This window comes from Mycteria americana, chromosome 1 (genome assembly GCF_035582795.1).
Source record: "Mycteria americana isolate JAX WOST 10 ecotype Jacksonville Zoo and Gardens chromosome 1, USCA_MyAme_1.0, whole genome shotgun sequence".
In the NCBI taxonomy this organism is placed as follows: Eukaryota; Metazoa; Chordata; class Aves; order Ciconiiformes; family Ciconiidae; genus Mycteria; species Mycteria americana.
This window is the reverse complement of record NC_134365.1, coordinates 90,876,224-90,897,831: the sequence shown is the minus strand read 5'-3', so window position 1 is coordinate 90,897,831 and position 21,608 is coordinate 90,876,224. Positions and strand designations below refer to the sequence as shown.

Below are 21,608 nucleotides of genomic sequence, written 5' to 3'. Positions count from 1 at the left end.
GCCATCTCCAGGGACAGAGATGGAAAAGATTTCCCAAGTTTTGCCTAGTTCATTTCCTTGCCTTGAACAATACAAAACTAGCCCTTAAAGGAAAAATTCTCATGCACCAATGAGTACATTCTGTGGAGGAAGAGATCACATTTTTAATGGATTGTTTCAGATTTATCACATACTGTCATATGAGTAGATGAGGCACACCCTTTAATCTTCATGGAGCTTCAGCCTTCCAAAAAAAGAAAAAGCATTTCTCTAGAACCACACAAGTGTCAGAGAAATCCCCACAAACCTTCACGTTTGACTCTTCCCGCAGCTCGGGGTAGGGGAGAGCGATCTCACAGCCCGCTGCACGTTTGACATTTACATTAATGTCAAACGCATCAGCGCACATCCACTTCCCAGCTTTCGCCAGAACTGGCAAGCCCACGCCATCCTCCCTCCCCGCCGTCTCCCTGTGGCCTGCCAGGCCTTCAGTATTTCCCGAGGCTCCGTGGCTATGTGCCACCACGGGGACCGAGCCCAGCTCGTCACCCTCCTCTCACAGCCACTGGATTTCAGCTTGTCTGTCGGCGCGGCCGCTTGACTCCCGGCCTGCAGAGCCCTCCGGGTTCCCGTTTCTCGCCAGCTCTCTGCGTGAGGGACGGCCCCGGTGAGTGAAACGACTCCCGCCGCCGTTGTGATACTTCCACCTCAGGGGCGGCTGCACCTTGCCCGCTCCCTCACTCGCCCGCCCGCGCAGCACCGCCCGCTGCCGGGGGAAGGGGGGAAGCGACGAGCGGGGGCGGCGATTGGCCGGAGGGGGCGGAGACCGGCAGGCTCGTGGCTCAGCGGCGCTCCCAGCGGGCCTTACGCGTTTCCCGCCGCCGCGTCGCCATGGCAACGCCGTGAGCCGCACGGCCTGGCCTGGCGCCGTCATGGCGGAGCCCAGCGCGGCGGTGAGTAACCCAGGGGGGCTCCGGGCCCTCCCCGCCACACGGCGCTGAAGCCCTCTTTCTCTGCTTCTCCCTAGGAGCAGCGCTGGCTACAGGCGGCTCGGGACTTCGCCCACCGAGCGCTCTCTGCCTGCGAGAGGCCTGGCGGGCCGGAGCCGCCACCGCTGGACGCGGTGCTGCAGTGCCTGCGGAGCGCGTGTGGCGGGGACTTGCCGCTCGGCTACAGGTGACCGCGGGGCGGGGAGAGAAGGAGGGGAGGGGAGACGAGGGGCAGAGAGGGATGAGAGGACGGAGGGGGGGTGTCCCGTTGGGCTCGGTGCCCGCGCTCGTCCCTCGCGCATGCGCGGCGCGTTCCGGCGGGTACGCCCCCTGCCGCCCCGTTCCACCGTGTCGGGCCTGCTGCAGCCACGGGTTGGTGGAGCGGAGCTGGCGGGGTCTTCCTGGGAGCTCAGCACGGCGGCTGTAGCAGCAGCAGCCACCAGGCGAGCGCGGCTCGTTCATGCGCGATGCCTGCCCCGGATGCTGGGTGTGGGAGGGATGTTGTCGAAGACGGGTAACCGCATGCGTTTTCTTGGCTTCGATGCGCCCCCGATCGCTCTTGCGGTATGATTAAGCACCGTATCCGCTAGTCTGCGGTAGGTAGAGTGTGTAACCAAAGTAGGGCATCTCGCTGAGAGCAAGCTGCTCTATTGCACGGCGTTTGCATGGTGGCTTCCCGACTGGATCCTGCTAGTCTGCTCAGGAGGCTGCTCCTGGGCACGGTCTCTGAGGCTGTTGGCCAGCTGAGGTCTGCCTTCGAGTGTGTGCTCTCACAAAGGAGGAATCTAGGACAGTGTGGTCCACATTTTAGTTGGTAAAAGGCTTTTGGGTGCTTACCATCATGAAAAACATGCAACTTGCTGAGAGAGATCCAGATTGGAAGGTTTGGCTCATCTGGATCTATTTCTCTCTTGCTCCAACTTGTGGTGGGAGAATGACTATTAAAACCCCTGGTACAAAGGTGAACTGGAATTGATTAGGGACTTGTGGCCTTTAATTTTATACTAATAGTTTATAAATGTAGATGGTAGGTCTTTCACACTACCTAAACTGATGTCATCTAAGCCATATTTTTTCTATAGACATATTTTACGATGTTTAGACCAGGGTTTGGTTTATATTCAGGGGGATTCATAGAGAAGAGTTGAAGGTAGTTGGTATATGTCTTGTATGAGGCCAACGGTCTGGTTGTGAGCAGCATACTGCATCCACAGCTAACCATCAAGCTCTGGAGCACCAGAAGAGGGTCCAGTTAGTTCTTTGTATGTGATAACCAGGATCCAGTGTACTGCTGTAGTTTTGGTTTCTCCCAAAAAGCAGTCAGCACATGTGATGAAAACATGAACAGCATTGTGTTCTCCTTGTAGATCATAGATATCAGTATTATTCCTGGTGCTGCTCTGTCTCTGAGGATGGAGCAGTTTGCTTATGTCCTTTTCAGCTAATGTTTCTCCTGTTCAGATTCCTGCCAAATACACACCATAAGGACCTGCATAAGTTTATGTCTTCTGATTAATTTTTTATATAAATAAGTTTAGTTTTTATATAAATAAGTTTATATATATATATAATATTTTTAATATAAATAAGTTTAGTAAGTTTGCAGATGACACCAAGTTGGACAGGAGTGTTGATCTGCTTGATGGTAGGAAGGCTTTGCAGAGGGATCTGGACAGGCTGGATCAATGTGCCGAGGTCAATTGTATGAGGTTCAACAAGGCTAAGTGCTGGGTCCTGCACTTTGGTCACAACAACCCCATGCAATGCTGCAGACTTGGGGAAGAGTGGCTGGAAAGCTGCCCGGTGGAAAAGGACCTGGGGGTGCTGGTTGACAGCTGGCTGAACATGAGCCGGCAGTGTGCCCAGGTGGCCAAGAAAGCCCACAGCATCCTGGCTTGTATCAGGAATAGTGTGGCCAGCAGGACTAGGGAAGTGATCGTGCCCCTGTACTCGGCACTGGTGAGGCCGCACCTCGAATACGGTGTTCAGTTTTGGGCCCCTTACTACAAGAGAGACATTGAGGTGCTGGAGCATGTCCAAAGAAGGGCAACAAAGCTGGTGAAGGGTCTGGAGAACAAGTCTTACGAAGAGCAGCTGAGGGAACTGGGGTTGTTTAGCCTCCTTTAGAACAGGAGGCTCAGGGGAGACCTTATTGCTCTCTACAACTACCTGAAAGGAGGTTGTAGAGAGGTGGGGGTCGGTCTCTTCTCCCAGGTAACAAGTGATAGGACAAGAGGAAATGGCCTCAAGTTGCGTCAGGGGAGGTTTAGACTGGATATTAGGAAAAAATTCTTCACCAAAAGGCTTGTCAAGCATTGGAACAGGCTGCCCAGAGAGGTGGTGGAGTCGCCATCCCTGGAGGAGTTAAAACAATGTGTAGATGTGGCACTTCGGGACATACAGCAGAGAGGAAACAGTCTAGGAGGTTCCTGAGTGTGTGGCAGATAACTTCCTGACACAGCTGGTGAGTGAGCCAACTAGGGAGGGTGCCCCGCTGGACCTCTTGTCACAAATGGAGAAGGACTTGTGAGCCATGTGATGGCTGGAGGCCGTCTTGGGCAGAGTGATCATGAAATTATAGAGTTTTTGATACTTGGAGAAGTGACAAGGGGGGTTACCATAACTGCCACCTTAGACTTCCAGAGGGCAGACTTTGGCCTGTTTAGGAGACTGGTCAACAGAGTCCCCTGGGAGGCAGCCCTACAGGGCAAAGGAATCCAGGAAGGCTGGACGTTCTTTAAGGAGGAAGCCCTAAAGTCATGAGAGCAGGCTGTCCCCAGGTGCTGAAAGATGAGCCAGTGGGGAAGAACATCGGCCTGGCTGAGTAGAGAGCTTTGGCTAGAACTCAGGAAAAAGAGAAGAGTCTATGGCCTCTGGAAGAAGGGACAGGCAAGTCAAGAGGACTACAAAGGTGTAGCGAGGTCGTGCAGGGAGAAAATTAGAAGGGCCAAAGCTGAGCTAGAGCTCAATCTGGCTGCTGCCATAAAAGACAACAAAAAATACGTCTTAAATACATTAGCAGCAAAAGGAGAGCTAAGGAGACTCTCCAGCCTCTATTAGACAGGGGAGGAAACACAGTGACAAAGGATGAGGAAAAGGCTGAGGTACTTAATGCCTTCTTTGCCTCAGTCTTTAATAGCAGGGCCAATTGTTCTCTGGGTACCCAGCCCCCTGAGTCAGAAGATAGGGATGGGGACCAGAATGGAGCCCCCATAATCCAGGGGGAAATGGTCAGTGACCTGCTGCACCACTTAGACATTCACAAGCCTATGGGGCCTGATGAGGTCCACCCAAGAGTACTGAAGGAACTGGCAGAAGTGCTCACCAGGCCCCTTTCCATCATTTACCAGCAGTCCTGGCTAACTGGGGAGGTCCCAGTTGACTGGAGATTAGCAAATGTGACGCCCATCTACAAGAAGGGCTGGAAGGAGGACCCGGGGAACTACAGGCCTGTCAGCCTGACCTCGGCACCAGGAAAGCTGATGGAGCAGAATATCTTGAGTGCCATCACACGGCATGTAGAGAATAACCAAGAGATCAAGGCCAGCCAGCATGGGTTTAGGAAAGGCAGGTCCTACTTGACCAACCTGATCTCCTTCTACGACAAGGTGACCCGCCTAGTGGATGAGGGAAAGGCTGTGGATGTTGTCCATCTAGACTTCAGTAAAGCCTTTGACACGGTTTCCCACAGCATTCTCCTGGAGAAACTGGCTGCTCGTGGCTTGGACGGGTGTATTCTTCGCTGGGTGAAGAACTGGCTGGATGACCAGACCCAAAGAGTGGTGGTGAATGGAGTTTACGCCAGTTGGCGGCTGGTCACAAGTGGTGTCCCCCCAGGGCGCTGTGCTGGGGCCAGTTCTGTTTAATATCTTTATCGATGATCTGGACAAAGGGATCGAGTGCACCCTCAGTAAGTTTGCAGATGACACCAAGCTGTGGTGTGTTGGAGAGAAGGACCTGGGAGTGTTGGTTTACAGCCACCTGAATATGAGCCAGCAGTGTGCCCAGGTGGCCAAGAAAGCCCACAGCATTCTGGCTTGTATCAGGAATAGTGTGGCCAGCAGGACTAGGGAAGTGATCGTGCCCCTGTACTCGGCACTGGTGAGGCCGCACCTCGAATACGGTGTTCAGTTTTGGGCCCCTTACTACAAGAGATACATTGAGGTGCTGGAGCATGTCCAGAGAAGGGCAACGAAGCTGGTGAAGGGTCTGGAGAACGAGTCTTACGAAGAGCAGCTGAGGGAACTGGGGTTGTTTAGCCTCCTTTAGAACAGGAGGCTCAGGGGAGACCTTATCGCTCTCTACAACTACCTGAAAGGAGGTTGTAGAGAGGTGGGGGTCGGTCTCTTCTCCCAGGTAACAAGTGACAGGACAAGAGGAAATGGCCTCAAGTTGCGCCAGGGGAGGTTTAGACTGGATATTAGGAAATTTTTCTTCAGTGAAAGGGTTATCAAGCATTGGCACAGGCTGCCCAGGGAAGTGGTGGAGTCGCCATCCCTGGAAGTATTTAAAAGACATTTGGATGAGGTGCTTAGGGACATGGTGTAGTGGTGGTCTTGGGAGTGTTAGGTTTACGGTTGGACTCAATGATCTTACAGTTCTTTTCCAACTTATATGATTCTGTGATTCTATGGTTTAGTAGGCATGGAGGTGTTGGGTTGATAGTTGGACTAGATGATCTTAGAGGTCTTTTCCAACCTAAATGATTCTGTGATTCTATGATTCTAAATATTATTTATAGCTGATTCAGACCCATCACTCATGTGGTTTCTGGCTTTGAACCTTTGATCCCTGACTAAGCAAGTGAAACTCTTCAAATTCATAGTCTCTGAATTTAATTATGTCCTGTTACTGAGCGAGTGGGTGTTGTGAATAGAGCTCTAGTTTCACAATCTAAAATTGTTAGCTAACCTCACTGGAAACAAGTACCAAAATCACTAGCTGGAGACCAGTTTGTATTTGCTCTTTCAGTGTTGATTTGCATGGACAGAGGACTTTTCGTTTATTCTCTAGCATAGAGAGCCAGGATGTAAACAACAATGATGAATGCTGCCATGGTCATATAAACACTGAAAAGTCTTGGAATCTAGTGAGGATGCTGCCTTGTTCTCCCATATTCGGTACCGTGGTCAGTCTAAGCATGGTAGATGCTAAACTGTGGACAGCTTCACATGTGGTTGATTTGACGTTACATCTTCTTCTCCCCCCTCTCCCCAAAGCCAGGAGGGTAGGTGGAATGATTCAGGGCTAGCTTGGCTGTGTTCTTATAAGTGAAGGCCCAATCTAAGATTACTGGCTTGCTGTCTCTGAGCTTTGTATTGTGTAAGCTATCCACAGGAGAGAATTTGTTCCAAAACTGTCACAGTCTTCATCTAGAAGTTGCGCTGAACTGTAGTAAAAGCAAGGCTGAACTTTTTAGCACTGGATGATGGAATTAGTCTGTATCTACCTGTGTTCATTACTGATATGAAAACTGTGTTGAGCAGTTGTTGGAGTTTTCTCACAGTCTCCCATTCAAGCTAAAAATGTCTGAACTCATAACTGTTCTCCCTTTCACCTCCCCCCACATGTACTTGAAAACATGTTCCATTTTATCAACTCTCGATTCCCCCCTCCCGCCGCCCCCAAGTTTTCCGTATGCCTGCTCAGGTGACCATAGAAGCAAAGGATGTCTGTTTTCAGAGGGGATGCTAAAGCAGAACATGTCAACTGAGCTGAGAGAGATCCTTGATAAGTGCCAGTGGGTTTGATTGGGTTTGAGCTGAGAGAGATCCTTGATAAATGCCAGAATGGGTTGATTCTTGCCATGTGATGTCATCAGACCATGCCAATAGCTAAGGCTCTTCTGACTCAGCCAAGCTTTGTCCACTGCAGTGATCACTGTAATTCCCAGACTTTGCAGACTGGGTTTTTTCTATAGTCTTGCTTTTCTTTTCTTTTCTTTTCTTTCCAGTTTCATCTCCATCTCTGACCTCCAGCATCAGCAGTGCATCCCATGCTGCAGCCACCTGACCTGGAGCACTAATGAATTTAAAGAATGGGCTCATCAAGGACAAGGTGCTTTACCCATGCAGAGCACTTTGCCAAGGACTTACCTGATCTTGGTTGGCTATTTAACAGATGGAAGGCAAGAGGACAAAGAGAAGTTGGTAGATGGTTGCCTATACATGAAGGACAGTACTGGGATAATTCCGTGTGAGGTATGTCCTCAGTCTGAGGGATTCTGTGTTTATTCCCATTTCTGGGGCAGTGTTGCAGACCACCAGGGCTTCAGATGGTCTGCCGAAGTCTGTAGTGAGGGAAATAGCACATCTGTGTAACAGGCAGGAAAACAGCAAGCTCAGATCCTGGGGAGAGGATAGAACATGTGAAATTTGTTATTGCTAGGAGAACAAATATTGAATGCGCTGGCCTGGGAAACAGAGACAGCCTAATGTACAGTTCTATTAAATTCTCAACAGTACGAGGTGGCCTGGGAGACTACCTTCTATTTGTTGAATTCCAACTAGTGGAGCAGAAATAACTTTCTGGAGAGTTGTACTGGCTGTTGCATGATGCATTGGTGACGTACTTTCAGGAAATAATAGCTTGCGTGACACTGGTATTGAATAAAAAGCTTTCTGAAGGTCTGAGAAGGCAAGGGGAGTCTAGATAAGCGGTAACCCCTAGAGTGGTGATGAAAGAGCACTGAGGTTGTGCTTTCCAAGGAGGTGAAGACTAGGAAAAAGTTGTATTGGTATGAACTTCTAACTGAAAACAGAGGGGAAAAGAAAGCAGGTGAGAATTTTAGAAAAATAGTCTGAAAATAACTAAACCTTGCAGTGAATTAATTATCACCTTGCTGGGAGGGTGTGACTATAACCCAGGAAATGCTAGCTGTAGAGCTCAGCAAATCTATTCCAGACTTGCATCTGGAAGGACAGAAGTTCTCCATGCAAGATAGGATAGTGGGCAGAAAACACTGCTCTCATCTAGTAATGAAGCCCAGCAGTAGAACAAGAGTTTATGTGCATGCAAGGGCAAATTAGTAATGAACATTGCAAGTAATGCTGAGAAAACATACTGTAACTCATCTCAAGCTTTTATCTCTTTATCTTTTGTTTTAGCTCCTGCATTTTGAACTTGAGTGGCTGGAGTCACTGTTCCTCTTCCCAAGCTGGTCATATATACCACAGACAGACCAGAGCACAGCAGGGTACTTGGAAATCCTAGTGGATCCAGTGCCAATAAATCTCCCAAAGGAAGTACCTGACAGCATTCCAGTCACCTACCCAGCATCAGCAGAGCCACTGCTTACGTCCAGGTAAACACCTGGTGTGCTCAACTCCATCATAGCACTGTTGCTCTGGTTTGGCAAGTACCATGAAGAGTACTTGGTTTAGGAAGAGCCAAATTGTGTTTCTGCCACAGGTGGAAGTATAACAGTGAGTGATGGAAGTAAAAGTTATACAATAAAGGCAGCTGTTTTCCAGGACTTTACTGGAAGTTTTTATTCTGTATTTTGACAAAATAAGATAAATTTTAATTATTTCTGGATGTATTTTGATACTACAGAAAGGACATGAGAACAAAGTGATGATTCAACTTTCACTGAGGCTAAAATTCACACTTTTGGTTAGCACAACTTTTTTTTTTTACCCTACAGTGAACCAAAAGTATCATTGCAAGTAATTCTAGATTCTAATATGAAATTAATGTACACTGCCGGTCAAGTTCTTATCAGATTGCTGAGATAAAGGTGCCAGTTAAATGTCAGCTGATAACAGTAACTGTTGTGTTCAGTGGAAATAAGACTTACAGTATGTGAAAATGTAGCCAATGGAATTACAAATCTTACTCAAGTTGGTAATTTCAGGTTGTGCTAGATCATGTTTTATCTTCTTGAGGAGAGAATTATTGATGTAAATTAATAACAATAAGATGTCACTAGCCAGGCTGCTTTACTTTCTTTTTAGTTTTCTTTTGTTTTAAACAAGAAAACTATTTCCATATTTCAGTGTACACCATTAGCCTTTTAACATAAAGCTCCTCTGCTGTTCCCTGATATCTGACCAATTTTCTGTGCTCCTTGTTAAAAATGTTACCAATAAAATCATTAAATGTTGTTCCTTTTACTTGTGTGTGTGGACGTCCTGGTATTTCTTTTTTAAAAAAGTCATAAAGTTACATAATTGTTTATGTGTTTTGGAATCAAGAATGTATTTGTTTAGACTAAGTGGGATGGTTATATTCAAGTCAAGTAGGAGCTGAAATGAAAATGACAAATGAAATGACAATTTTTTGTTTGAAATGAATTTTTTTTCTTTTTTTTTCTTTTTTTTCTTTTTTTGAAATGAAAGTTTGAAATTACTAAAGAAATGTCACTTCTCTCTTCCTCTCATCCGCTTTCAGTTTTGCTGCTCTTTCACCCTGTGCCAAGTTTTTTAGGAAGACTCCATTGTTGCTTTCAGGCCTTTTTTATTTACAGGCGTAGAACTTTCACAGTGTCACATTCCATGGATCTACAAAGCCGAGTTCTGTTTTCTGCTGAAGAATTGCTTGTGACTTTTTTTTTTTTCCTTTTGACCTGTAATTAGCTTCTTGTTTGTGGTAAAGCTTTTTATAATCTGGCTGTTGTCATGGAACATGTGAATTTGTTCAACACAACCCTGCTGTCTTCGAATATTAAGGTTTTTTAAAATAGCAAAGGGATTTGGTATATAAAAGTTAAAGTAAGAATTTTGTAGCCAAATATTGTTTTGAAAACCTCTCTGAGAGATGGTCCATATTACCTTGTTGGATCCTTTATTTCCAGAAAGTGCATGCTGCATATTTGTTTATTTTGCTTTTGAGACACTTTCGAGTTCTTCTTTCATCTCTGATTTCCTTTGCCTCCTCAATTGCCCTCTAGGATTCCATGTAAGAAAAGATCAAAGCTCACCGTGGTAGGCGAATTGGCCAGACTCGGGCCTCTCCTTTGTATTCACCACAAGACATTCTTCTTCCTGTTTCTGAAGTGCTTCACCTCAGCTGTTTGGGTCCCTGTGCTGGTGCAGGTAAGTCCTTGGAATTTTGCTCACAAATTCACTGTCAGTATCTGTGTATGTGCTAGTTGATTAATTCTTTGAAGCTTGCCCTTGACTTCCCAGTTTGATTTATTCTTCCTTTTACTAGTGATTCTCATTTTGGTTTGGTGGTTTTTTTTTTATTCCATGCAGCCTACAGTAGTCCTTGTATGTAAGAAGCCTAGTTTCTATGCAGAAATACAGCCCTCCCTCCCTCCTTCATGCAGTTGCAGTGCCCCTGAATATCTTGCAGATATTGCCCTTTTGCTAAGAGTGTGAGGCAGTCCTCTTGAAGGAGAAGGTTTTTTTGGGTGGGGTTATCGGGGTCAGAAAGAATTTTTTCCAGTGCAGAGATGCTGATGTCACTTTTGGTTTCTCTGTTCTAGAAGCCCAACCAGCTGGCATGGCATCATATCCTCCAGCTGGGTCACAGGTACACAATAACAGGCCTGAGTACATCCAGCCTGAAGAAATCTGGACAAAGGGTGTTTGTCACCAGTGTTTCTTCCTGCCTTCTGCCCTACTGTGCAGAGCAGGTGAGGGAGCAGCCACTGGACAGTGCTTGGCAAGGAGAATCCACTCAATCTCTTTCCCTTGAGGCTGCTGAGCAGCTCAGTGATTCCTTGGAGCTGGGAGTTGAAGAGGAGAGGCCAGGATCAACCAAAGAGTCCAAGATCATCTCATATGTGGTAAGGATTCGTAGGGTTAGCCTTCACCCACTCGTGCTCTAGGGTTTCAGCTCCTGGCCTGCAAGGTCTTATTTTCATCATTAATTTATTTCCCTATTGCTCAGGCCTGTGACTCTCTTATGTTCTGGGACTCTCTACACTCCTGTAACTTTCTGTTTGCTTTCTATTTAGGGAACTGTCACCAAAATACTCAATGTCCAAGCTGGTCTCTTTTTACTGGATAACAAAGTCTGCTTGTGCCTTGCTTACCAGCAGTTGTTGAACTCTGCACGTGGACTCCGTCCAGGAGCATGTGTGGAGGTAAGTTGAGACTTAGGAGGCATAAAGCATTCAGTGGAAAATACTCAGGCCCTGGGGATGGCTCCCAAGTGTGTGGGTCAACAGAAGACTACGGGAACATTGGAATTATTTCAGCAAGTATCTGGAACAAAACTGGCGATCTTACTGTCTCAGCTTGGTCATGAGAGTCAAAATTATTATTATCTGATTCCTCCCTAAGCAGTGTCAGGTCCCTCAGGCCCATTGGATTTATAGACAATCCAGTAGAGTGACAAAGGATTTAGGGTGGGGTGACGGTTTTGGGGAGTGGTGGCAGACTAGCTATCTCCTCTCTTAAGTTGTATGTCTGTGTATCTCAGCTCATCGATGTCCACCTCCTGCAGAAGCCTCTGGTATCCTTCCCTTTCATTGTACTTGGTGCTTGCCTGAGCAGCACTGTTGTGCTGAAGAGTTTTTCAAGGCTCATCACCCCCTACCAGCCACCGGCCTGTTCAGGAAATCTCTACTTACAGCTGCTCTTCCGCTACAATCTTGGTATGCCAGTCTACCTCTGGCTGGTGAGTCTCCTGGAGACATTTGAGGAGAGGTGAGAACAGTTCTTCTGAAGTCAGGCTATGTGTAAATGTGCTTTGTAGGCTACCTGGGCGTCTTCTAGACCAAGGGTTAACAAAATTACTGTGCTTGGATACTAATAGCAGCAGCAATTGCTTCTGGTTTACTGGCCTAAGCCATTCATCTAGACTTCACATCATGTCCAGTTGCTTGTACCTTGCAGTTGCTCTTATGAGGAGATCCTGTACATTTTTCAAGTGCGTGTGCAGTAAGGTCACTACTCTCGGGAAGCTGCAGCACTCCAGAGCATGTGCTCATGTACTTCTGCCTAGGAATTTCTGTCCTGAAATACAGAAGCACTGTTGGGATGTGTGCCTGCCAATGTGGTTTTCTTGACAAATCAAGGTGGGCACTGAGGCTGGAGCTGGAAACTGCTGCTACAACCAGATCACAACCGATATAAAGGCTCTTGTGTCGTGGCTGCTCACAGGAGCAGCAGCTGCTCAGCATGTCACTTTGAGATATTCTGGGTATTGCCAGTAGTGTGAGCATTCGTTTGAGCGCCTCTGTCTTAGCAGATTTTCCCATACATGCTTATCTCTGGGTCTTCCAGATGGCTTCCTGCTCTCCCTGATGGTTGCACTCTGTTCGCATGACAGCTGTGGGCCAGTTTCTGGGTTTACTTCTGGGTTCTGTTAGTGAAAATATTTGTGTTTGTTCTGGAATAGTTATGGTTGATCACTGTATCTGCTGCCTTGGACTTTAAAAACTAAAATGTATATATTTAATCTTGGGCAGTCAAGTAGCAGTTTATAGAATGCTTAGTCTTCCTGTGCTTTACTGGCAATGTGGAATTTTTACCAATGCTTTCCAATAAAACAGCTTCAGTTTTGCCCCAGGAATTATACTAGCTATAAGTTTCAGGTTTTATTAGCTTTTTCACTTCCTTTAAATGTGATTGCTAAGTCCTGCTACTGCTTTAAAATTGTTCCCGTGAGTTAGTTGCTATCTCTTTTTATTCAAGTTCACTTTCTGTTATCAAGTCATATTTTGACTGGCAGTGTCGTCACTTCCAGGCATTCAAAAGCAGTAACCTAAACTTCTGAAAGGAATGCAATGCAAGGATAGTATTGGAACAAGAGCAGTCTGTGGTTGTTTGTCTTGTGATTTTTTTGCATCCTGTAAAAGAAAGACAAGTATAGCTAACATGAGTAATCATATCAAGCTTAGCCAAAATTCATGGACGTCCATTTGTGTGACTTAGAGGGAGATTATTTTCGGGTGTTGGTTTGGGGTTTTTTTTGTCCACTTGAGTTTCAAGATTTTGCGAGTCTGTCCATTTCTGTATATTTTCTGTTCGTTGTCTGCTTGCCTGACATAAATCTGCATCACCCTTAAATGTTCCTTTTTTTAATCACTTCATGTTCTTTTTGTGCTCTCCTTAGTTCTTGTCCTACACAGCACATTCACTCATAACAAGCAGAAAGAATCCCTGACTTACTTACATGCAAAACCCACTAAGACGTGAGGACTGCTAATACTTCTAACTGTCTTAATGTTTTTCAGGTTTTCTTGTTTCTTTGGGCGCCGTCGACTGTTGCTTAGCTCTACGCACCGAAACCCTGGAGCTGCTGAGAAGTTCCTTGTCCCCCTAATGCAAACTGTGGTGCCAGATAGAGGGAAAGCAAGAGATGTTTATAATGAAATCCTAGCAAAAATACACCAGTGTCCCCTGCAGAAGGTGAGTAAATGCTCTGTGAGCTGTTTCCTGTTTGTCTGATAGAAAGAAATTCAGCTGGTTCATTCTTTCTTTCTTTTTTCTTAGTATTTGACCCTGACTCCCCCATGCCAGGCCCCATCTCTGTCTGCAGTTTGCCATGTGGCTAAAGAGAAGAGCTGGGAAGGCTTCAGTCCATCACAGCTGCTTTCCCCCTTGGAGGCACAGCATATGGGCACCCAGGAGCTGAACCGCAGACTGGCCTGGTCCTACTGCACACTCTCAGCAGGAAGTTTCCAGCCCCGACTGGTAAGTGCCTTGTTCCCTTTGCTGTCTGTGCCCTGAGAGTTCTCAGTTTTCCCCATGCCTTCCAGCACCCTGTCTGATGCATGCCTGTTCCTCCTGTTAGAGAATGACACTGCTTTCTCACCTGTGTTGTGTTGAACAGCTGATTTCGGGCTGCTGCTACACACACTTTGATTTATGGCCTTCAGAGATGGGAAGTGTTTGATGCTCTTTGCTGTTCCCTTTCTGTTGCAGATACTACTGGGTGTTCTGAGAGTCTCCTCCAGGAGCAGTTCCCTCCAGCTGCAGGACAAGAGCAGCACGCTTCCCTGTGTGATATCCCATAAGGATGGTAGCCCCTTTGCCCATACAGCTCTCATAGGTATGTCCCACTAAGCTAAATTTGAGAGTGCTGGGCTTTTGCTGTTCTGCCATCCAGCTCCAAAACAAGGAAGAGGAGACTTGGTATGGAGATGCTGAACTGTCACTGGCCTTGTGACTTAAAAATGAGGAAATTGAGCTTGCTGGGTTTGTATTCTCTTTTTATTAGCTCAGCTCCTTTCTCTGGTGTGTTTGCAGGATCACTCTTGCAGGTGGAAAACTACCAGCTTATAGTGGAGAGATTCCTTCAGACTGATTTTCCCTCCTGGGAGCAGCTGGCAAATCTGGAGCATGTGAGGGAGAAAAAAAACAGGCAAGTCCCTTTATTCAGTGCCCAATTAAAATCATCACTCTGCAGTTCCACAGCTATTTTGGACTATGTTAAAGCTGCTTATCAGCATAGTATTTCCATGCCAAAGCAACTGGCCTTTGCTATTTGCAGGAAAGGAGATCTTCATCAGCAACAAACCCACCATCTCCATTTTGTTCAGAATACACCCAGCCTGGTAGCTGCCCTCTACTTCACCCTTTCCCACTGCTCCTGCTGAATACCTTCGGGGCACTCACCAGAAGTGGTTTTCCCAGATAACTGCTTGTTTCAGACAGCCCCCTGTCAGGAACAGGGAGTTTCACTGCTACCATTTGTCGTTTCAGTGTCTATGTGCAGTTCTACTTTGAGGATGTTCAGGTTCTCCATGCTGCTGAAGGACAAATCCAGAAAGGCCTTAGGAGTGGAAACAGCTCCTCTTTGAGGGGGAAGGACGATGGCAGCTTAACATCTGAGCTGGAAACCCCAGAGGCAAAAATGCTGAAACTGGAGGATCCCAAGCCAGATACTCAGAGAGATGAGAACTGTCAGAAGGGCCAGAGCAGCGCTAGAAGAACCAGCTATGTATCTCGCCTATTCTTGGTTACCCAGAAAGAGGGTCTTATGTTACGCAATTACCAACTACCCAGAAAAGAAGATGGAGAAGGACAGGAGCTGCAGTGCAGTTTCCAAGCCACAGTGCTGTGGCTGGGCAGACCTTGGCTCTGGAGCCACTCCAGAGAAAGTGGGAATCTACCAGAGCTGGAAGAGACCAGCTGTGATGGAGAAGAGGGCATGACACAGCAAGAAGTGAGGCAGGAGGCACCTTTAGGGGGGTGGTTTGATAATGCTGGGAGCTGGCTCCTCAGGGAGCCTATGTGATAATTAAGGATCTAGATTCCTAATCAATGGGAGAGTGTTTTTTGTCTTGGTTATCCTTGGTGGTGCTAACCTTACTTCTAAAGCAAGACATCCTCTGCTGGGCTTGCTCTCTTCTTGCTGTATTTTTCATTTTCTACCTAACATTTCTCATCACCTTTTCTCTCTCCCCTCTCCTCCCCTCCCCTCCCTTCCCCCGCCAGGCACTACTGCTCTTCATGGGGAAGTCTCTACGATGGTTTCCATTTCTGCACCTGCATGGGCTGTATCGCTTCATTGTGCCCCACTGTTCGGTAAGAGAGAGGTTGTTTTGCTGTTCCCTGTTGGAGACATTTTACTGAACTGCATGTGGGAGTCGAGGAGTCAGAGGGTGACTAAGCTTTTTTTGAGTCTTGGAATTCCCATCCATCTTGCCAAGGAACTGCTTCAGTTCTGTGTTTGGTTAAAATTCTCAGAGCTCTGAGTTCAGTGTATTTTTTTTTCTTTAAACCATCGTACTTCAGTGGTCCTTTTTTCCTATATAGCTTTCATCTCATTCCTTTAATAGTCCTCTTTCTTGCCTTATCACTCTTCTCTCAGGACTTGGAAGTGTTTGACAAGCTCTGTTTTCCACCTGTGCCAGCAAAGTTCCTGAGCAGTTCATCCTGCCCCCTGTGCCTGCCTGTCCAAGATACCTGGCACTTACAGCATGAGACATGGATCTCCTGTCTGACTGAGCACCAGGTATGCAGTGCCTTATTGGTCTAGGCTTTCACAGGCAACTCGTAGATCTCTCCAGAACTAGCTCAGAAAATTATCGATACAGAATGTCTTGTTGATGAGACTGTTCTGTTCTAAGCTCCATCAGAGGCTGCTGTTGGGCTTCACATTTTCCTGCCTCAGAATTAATCTGGGGAGGAAGCATCAGTTGCTTGATGTAGCTCTAAGCATGCAGAGCTTGTCTTTACTGCTCTGGCTGGGGATAACCATAAACTACAATTCATCTGAGTCTGTGTCTCCCCCACTTCTAGCTGGCAGCCAGGTCGGTACTGAGAGGCATGGACCAGAGAATTTCCTCCATTCCAGAAGTACTTAGCAACAGGTATGTTGGTCTGCCGCAAATTAGATGTGACCGTGCCTCAGGGAGTAGGTCTGCATTCATCTTTGTTAGAGACAGTACTACATTAAACAGCAATGAATTATCCGCCCTAGGAATATGGTTTGGAAATCTTCCTATGTGCAAGTAGTCCAGACTGCCCCCATCCTGTTTATCAAAGTTAAAGGGATTGCAGGCGACAAAACTTCAAATCAGTGTCCAGAAGAAGTTTGAGCTACTGCTGGTGTGAACTAGGTTCCAAAGGTCTCTGCTAAATTCCTGTCAGAAGTGGAAACGGGTGCAGCAGGGAAAATGAGGCTGAATGTGTGAGGGTTTGGGTTGGTTTTTTGATTGTTTTAGCATAACTTGCTCAAACAAATACTGGGGTTAGAAGCTTTTCTGCTCAAAGCACGTTTAATCTGGGGTGATACACTTGCGCACTGAAATCTTCACCAGTGCCTTATGGTAAACTGAGTTTTTCTTTGGTTGGCTTTTTCCTCTAATTAAGAAAATCAAGTAGGAGTTAAACAGATAGGAAGGCTGTAATGTGTCTCTCTTTTTCTTCACTGCTGAGCCTGAAGAAGCAGAAAGCAAGTTAAAAGGGCCTCTTGTCCCTGGGTGGGGTACACTGCAGCAAGCTGCCCTCAGTCTAGTAGCTCAGGTGCTCAAGGGCAGGTTCCCCTGAAACCAAGCTCAAGCAACAGCACTCCACTTCACCCTGTCCTTTTTGGGAATCTTAGAGTCAGGCCTTCTTCTACTCCCTTTGTCTTCAGGCAGGACAGAAATCCTGGTCTGCTCTCAGTTTCACAGGTTCCCTTGTTTCTTTCTCTGGTGAGATAGTGGAGAGGACCTTGTGTGCCTCTCCCAAGAATGAGAAGCCATCTGTGACTCTCGGCCTTCAAAAGCAGAAAGGTAAGATTGTGACAGTCTGTCAGGTAACAACAGATTGATTCTTGCCTCTTTTTGTTTCAGAAAGACAGTGCACTGGGCTAACTGTGCTCCTGTGTCTGAGAGTAGTGGAAGTATGCCAAGATGTTGCATCCCATTGCATGTCAGAGGGCTGGGAAACTGTACACTGCATGTGTGTTGGGGATGGGAATGGGAATACTGTACCTGGAAAATCTGTGAGGTGGAACAGTGATAACCTTATTGTGATGGGAGGGAAAACACCTCTAGTAGGTCCAGCTTGGTGACAGACTATGCTACCTGCATGTGAACTCATGGTGTGTGTGGTTCTGTGTCTCCTCAGGGAGTCTGCTAGCCAGTGATCACAGCGTGAAGCTCAGCATCTCAGTTGCTCCAGGCTCCCCTGTTGTGGTGGACATTTACATTGCTGCCACCTATCTGCAGCATCTCTGGGGTTTGCTACCTGGAGCCAAGATCCTCTTCCAGAACTTGGAACGGAAAATTTCCAGGTACCCCTGTCTTTAGAGCCCTGATCTGGGCTCCAGCTCTGGCCTCTCTTAATGTCTTTGAAACCATCTCTAAATCTTTCCTCTTGTGGACTTTCCTCATCCCTTGCCCATGCCTTCGTGTCTCCCAATCCCTTGCTACAAATTATTTTCCTACCATGTTACAGATGAAGACCAGCCCAGCCATGCCAAGAAAACTGAGCAGTTTGGTTTGTGTGAGCTCTTTCTGACATCTACTCTTTCATATTGCAGATTCCATAATGTTTATTGCACCTACATTGCCTCCAGCTGTGTAAGCATCGTATCTCTGCCAGCTTCTCACCTACCTTTTCGTTCAAGGTGAGTCCAGGTTCTCTTCCCACTTTACAGTGTCCCAAGAAAGATTTCTATGTTCCAGGTGTCTCACATTCCTATTTCGTCTAGTCCTGCAGGAGAAGCCTCACCCCCCTCACTAGTGTTTCTATCCAACTTGCAACCTCACCTGCAACACCTGCCCCAGGCACGGATTTTATGCCACTTGTCCTGTGTACTGACTCTGTCCCTGCAATGGGTTTGCTCACTCTGCAGCAGCATCTTCAAAGAGGTATTCAGGCTTCCACAGAGATAATTTGTGATGAGCCTTGCAGATTTTCTACTCTAACACATCCTCTGCTACCATGTAGAGGAAATAAGAGTTCGTATCCCAATTCCAAAACCTCTTTTTCCAGCATCTGAAAAGGACTTGCTTATTAGAAAGGGACCAAAATGACAACTGATTAGAAGCGCGCATCTGATATCAGGCAGGCTGGCAGTTAGGAGTGGGGAAGAAGCAAGGACAGTCAAGGGGAGAATCCTGCTCTGTTAATGCTCTGGTTTTCCCATGTTCACTGCTGTTGGGGTTCAGCACCTTGCAGCAGGTGATTTTTCTCCCCATACAAACTTTGCCCAAGACACTCATTGGAAATGCAGTGAAGTTCTTTCATCCTTTGCATGCTTAATTAGGGGAGGGTTAAAAGAAGCAGTGGCCCTTCCCCTTCCCATCCATACATAGCTGTAGCTTTACTCTTCCTTCAGGGGAGGTGCACCCGACACAGTCCACCATGTCCGTCACACACAGGAGTGAGGCAAGCCAGTGCACGGTAAGTGCTGTAGAGATTGGGTGTGGACAGAGGTGGGTAGGAGGGAACAAATTACACCACAGAGGGGAAGGGAAAATCAGATCAAGGATGGGATGTGGACAGAATAGCAAAGACAGAAGTTAGAGTTGTCATGTCTTCCCAGATGTGAACAAACCTCCCTCTCTCTTTACTGAGATCTGTTGTCTGGGACATGACCCTTGTGAGGGAGCCAGGCATTGTCCTGACCTCCCTCTGCATCTTAGTCTGCCTGCTTTCTCCGTAGGGTGCTGGTGGAGGATGGAACAGGTGAAGCTTTGGTGCTGTGCAGGAACCAGCACGTGGCAGCAATGCTGGGCCTCAGCCTTCTCGAGTGGGAAGCTCTGCAGAACTGTGTGCAGAGCAGGGGCAGAGTGTCCATTCAGCATGGGGAAGCTACTGGCACAGGGGTGAGTGGCTTACTCCGGTAGCAATTGCAGCATGCTGGGCTTGAGCCTCAGCTGGACTGGATTTCCCTTTGCTATGGGTGTTTCAGTGACTCCCTGCCTCCCGCTGCACATTCACTGGCAGCACACCCTTTCCTTCCTCAGTGTGTAGAGGAACCTGAGGATCTCGTTGCTTGCTACCTAAGGAGTCTGTGCAGGAGTTCTCTCATCTGTCGCCCTATCCTGCTGGATTTCAGCCTAGACAGGAAGCCTTCCAAGATCCTGCAGCCTGGTAAGCAAGCACTGTTGGCTTTTGTAATATTTAGTGTGGGAAGGAAGGGAGGACCTGTCTCACCAGGCTGGGGAAGGAGAGCTGCCTTCACTGCTTGCAAAGCAAGATCTTTGGAGGATTTCCAGGGAATTGTGAATTCTGTAGTGTAGAGCTAAGATGTGTCTTAGCAGAACCATGGTTACAAAAATACAGAAATAATATTATAAAAGTCACTATATACAACAATATTATATCTGAATTTTTCTACTTTACACAGAAGCATAATAATAGTATTGAATTGTCCTTGTAGTTGTGGTGAACAACTTAGAGCTTCTCTGTTCAAATTTTATATATGCTTCCAGGAAAATGTATCACCTAAACAACCGGGATAATAATTGTTCTAAGGAGTCAGTAAGGGGGGGGTGGGTGCTCTGTGTGTGTGTGTGCGTGGTAGTGGTGGCAGGAGAGAACATGTTTTATTAGCATCCCCCTTTTGTTCTCCTGTCCCCCAACATTAAGGTACAGGTTTATTTCTGTGGGGTGCCTCTTACACACAAAGCTTTCTCTGTTTTAGAGCAAGGTTCCCAGTCCTTGGATGGGACAGGGTTCTGGCCAGCCAGTTACTGTGCAGACCTCTCAAATCAAGTGGGTTTTGACTTTAGACAGGACAGCAGGTAGAGTCAAGACTAGGCCTGGAAATCCTCACCATGCTACAGAATTTAAAATGCTGAAGTTTTGAATTCATGGGTGCTGATGTCTGAGCTCATGCTGCCACAACTGTGCAGTTGCTGCGTTAAGGAGACATTCTTCTTAGCTGCTTGTGGTAACACTAGCGCTTGAGTATGAGTCCAGGTGCTGCAAGGGGTTGATTTGCTAAGCTCACCAGAGGATGCTCTGCTGTGGAGATGTTATCTGTTGGCTATTGTGTAACACTGTAAGGCCAGGTTGCTGGTAGCGAGAAAAGATACAAAGCCCAGTGCATCAGCTATGTGAGCAACACATAGTTCACAGTGTTTCACAGTGTAAGATGTCTGTTTCCTCCAAGTTGAAGGAATGCTGGCCAAATGCATTCATCTGCTTACATCCTGGATTCATTAATCATGCTGTCCTTTGAGGTTTAGCAGATGCCAAGCAGCTGCTGCAAGACCTTCCCTCCCCCAGCAACTTCTACAGCTGTGTGCTAGAACAGAGCAGGAGCCCTGTACTGAGTTGTTACAGGTTGTATCTTTCCCCTTCAGCTCCACTGCAGCTGAGAAATTTTCGGTGCGGCGAAGTAGAGTTTGTGTCACAAGTGGGACCTCGTCCGAGCCTGCTGTGCCTGAATGTGGAGGAAGTGGAACAAGAAGCTTTAAGCTATCTGAACAGTGAGAGGATTAGGAGGACGTCTAGTCACTGCTGAGTGGGAGCTACTGCTTAACATCTCTCCCAGTGGGAGAGGAATTACAGAAATACCTACTGGGACTGGAAGCTTTTTTTAATCTCCTTTCCAGTGGGAGCACGGGCCTGTGAGCACAGGGTGAAGGATGCAATGAAGAAACTGCTGTGACTTGTGGAATTCGTGAATGGTCATTCTGGACCATTGCCACCAGTGATACTGGGCTACATTTTGGAAGAGAGATGTTCAGTACTTCCTACGTGATAGTGGTTGCTTTGGACCTAGGGCACACAATGTGTGTATTTTACGTGGTAGTATCTACTAAATAAAGCTATTAAAATACAGTTTAAATAACACTGTATCTATTTTATTATTAGGGTTTACTTGCTATATGGGGAATGAGGCAGAATGTAGATCCTTGGTTTATGAGCCAGAGCCAGGCACTTTGCAGATTATTCACTGTCTTAATGCAAAACTGTACACTTGCCACAAGGGATAGTCTTCTTAACCCAATTGAAATTATTAAAGTTATGTTTTTAAACCATTTCCTTCCTCCAAAAGAGAAGGAAAGTGAATAAATTACTGTTTGGAAACTAAATCATGGTACTAAATCACAGCACTAAACGAGCATCATTTTGCAGCTTAAACAGTGGCCTGAACATTACATGGGGCTGGTAACAAGAGGAAGGCAGTGAGCTGTGATACAAATTCACAACATGCTACACGCTTGCCCATCTGTTCCTGATTAGGAAGGGGATGACTGCAGCGGCATGTGCCAGTATCTATGGTGGCACGGCAGACTAACCAATACAATATGTGGGAGATCACCATTTGAAGAGATTCCTCTCCCGTCTG

The 21,608-nt window shown here is 46.8% G+C and overlaps 1 protein-coding gene across 1 annotated transcript; it reads left to right on the top strand.

The window, feature by feature from the left end:
* The first annotated feature begins 812 nt into the window (after positions 1-812).
* Positions 813-21,385, top strand: CTC1 (CST telomere replication complex component 1). Its single transcript, XM_075511955.1, has 24 exons — positions 813-932; positions 1,007-1,155; positions 6,922-7,168; positions 8,075-8,271; positions 9,859-10,003; positions 10,399-10,701; positions 10,873-11,001; positions 11,340-11,566; positions 13,099-13,273; positions 13,358-13,558; positions 13,790-13,916; positions 14,114-14,228; positions 14,570-15,032; positions 15,305-15,394; positions 15,681-15,824; positions 16,112-16,182; positions 16,979-17,088; positions 17,426-17,591; positions 17,841-17,927; positions 18,012-18,171; positions 18,642-18,706; positions 18,969-19,131; positions 19,273-19,399; positions 20,617-21,385. Exons 1-24 carry the CDS (start codon positions 912-914, stop codon positions 20,775-20,777), a joined length of 3,843 nt encoding a protein of 1,280 aa, XP_075368070.1. The 5' UTR covers positions 813-911; the 3' UTR covers positions 20,778-21,385.
* The last annotated feature ends 223 nt before the right edge of the window (positions 21,386-21,608 follow it).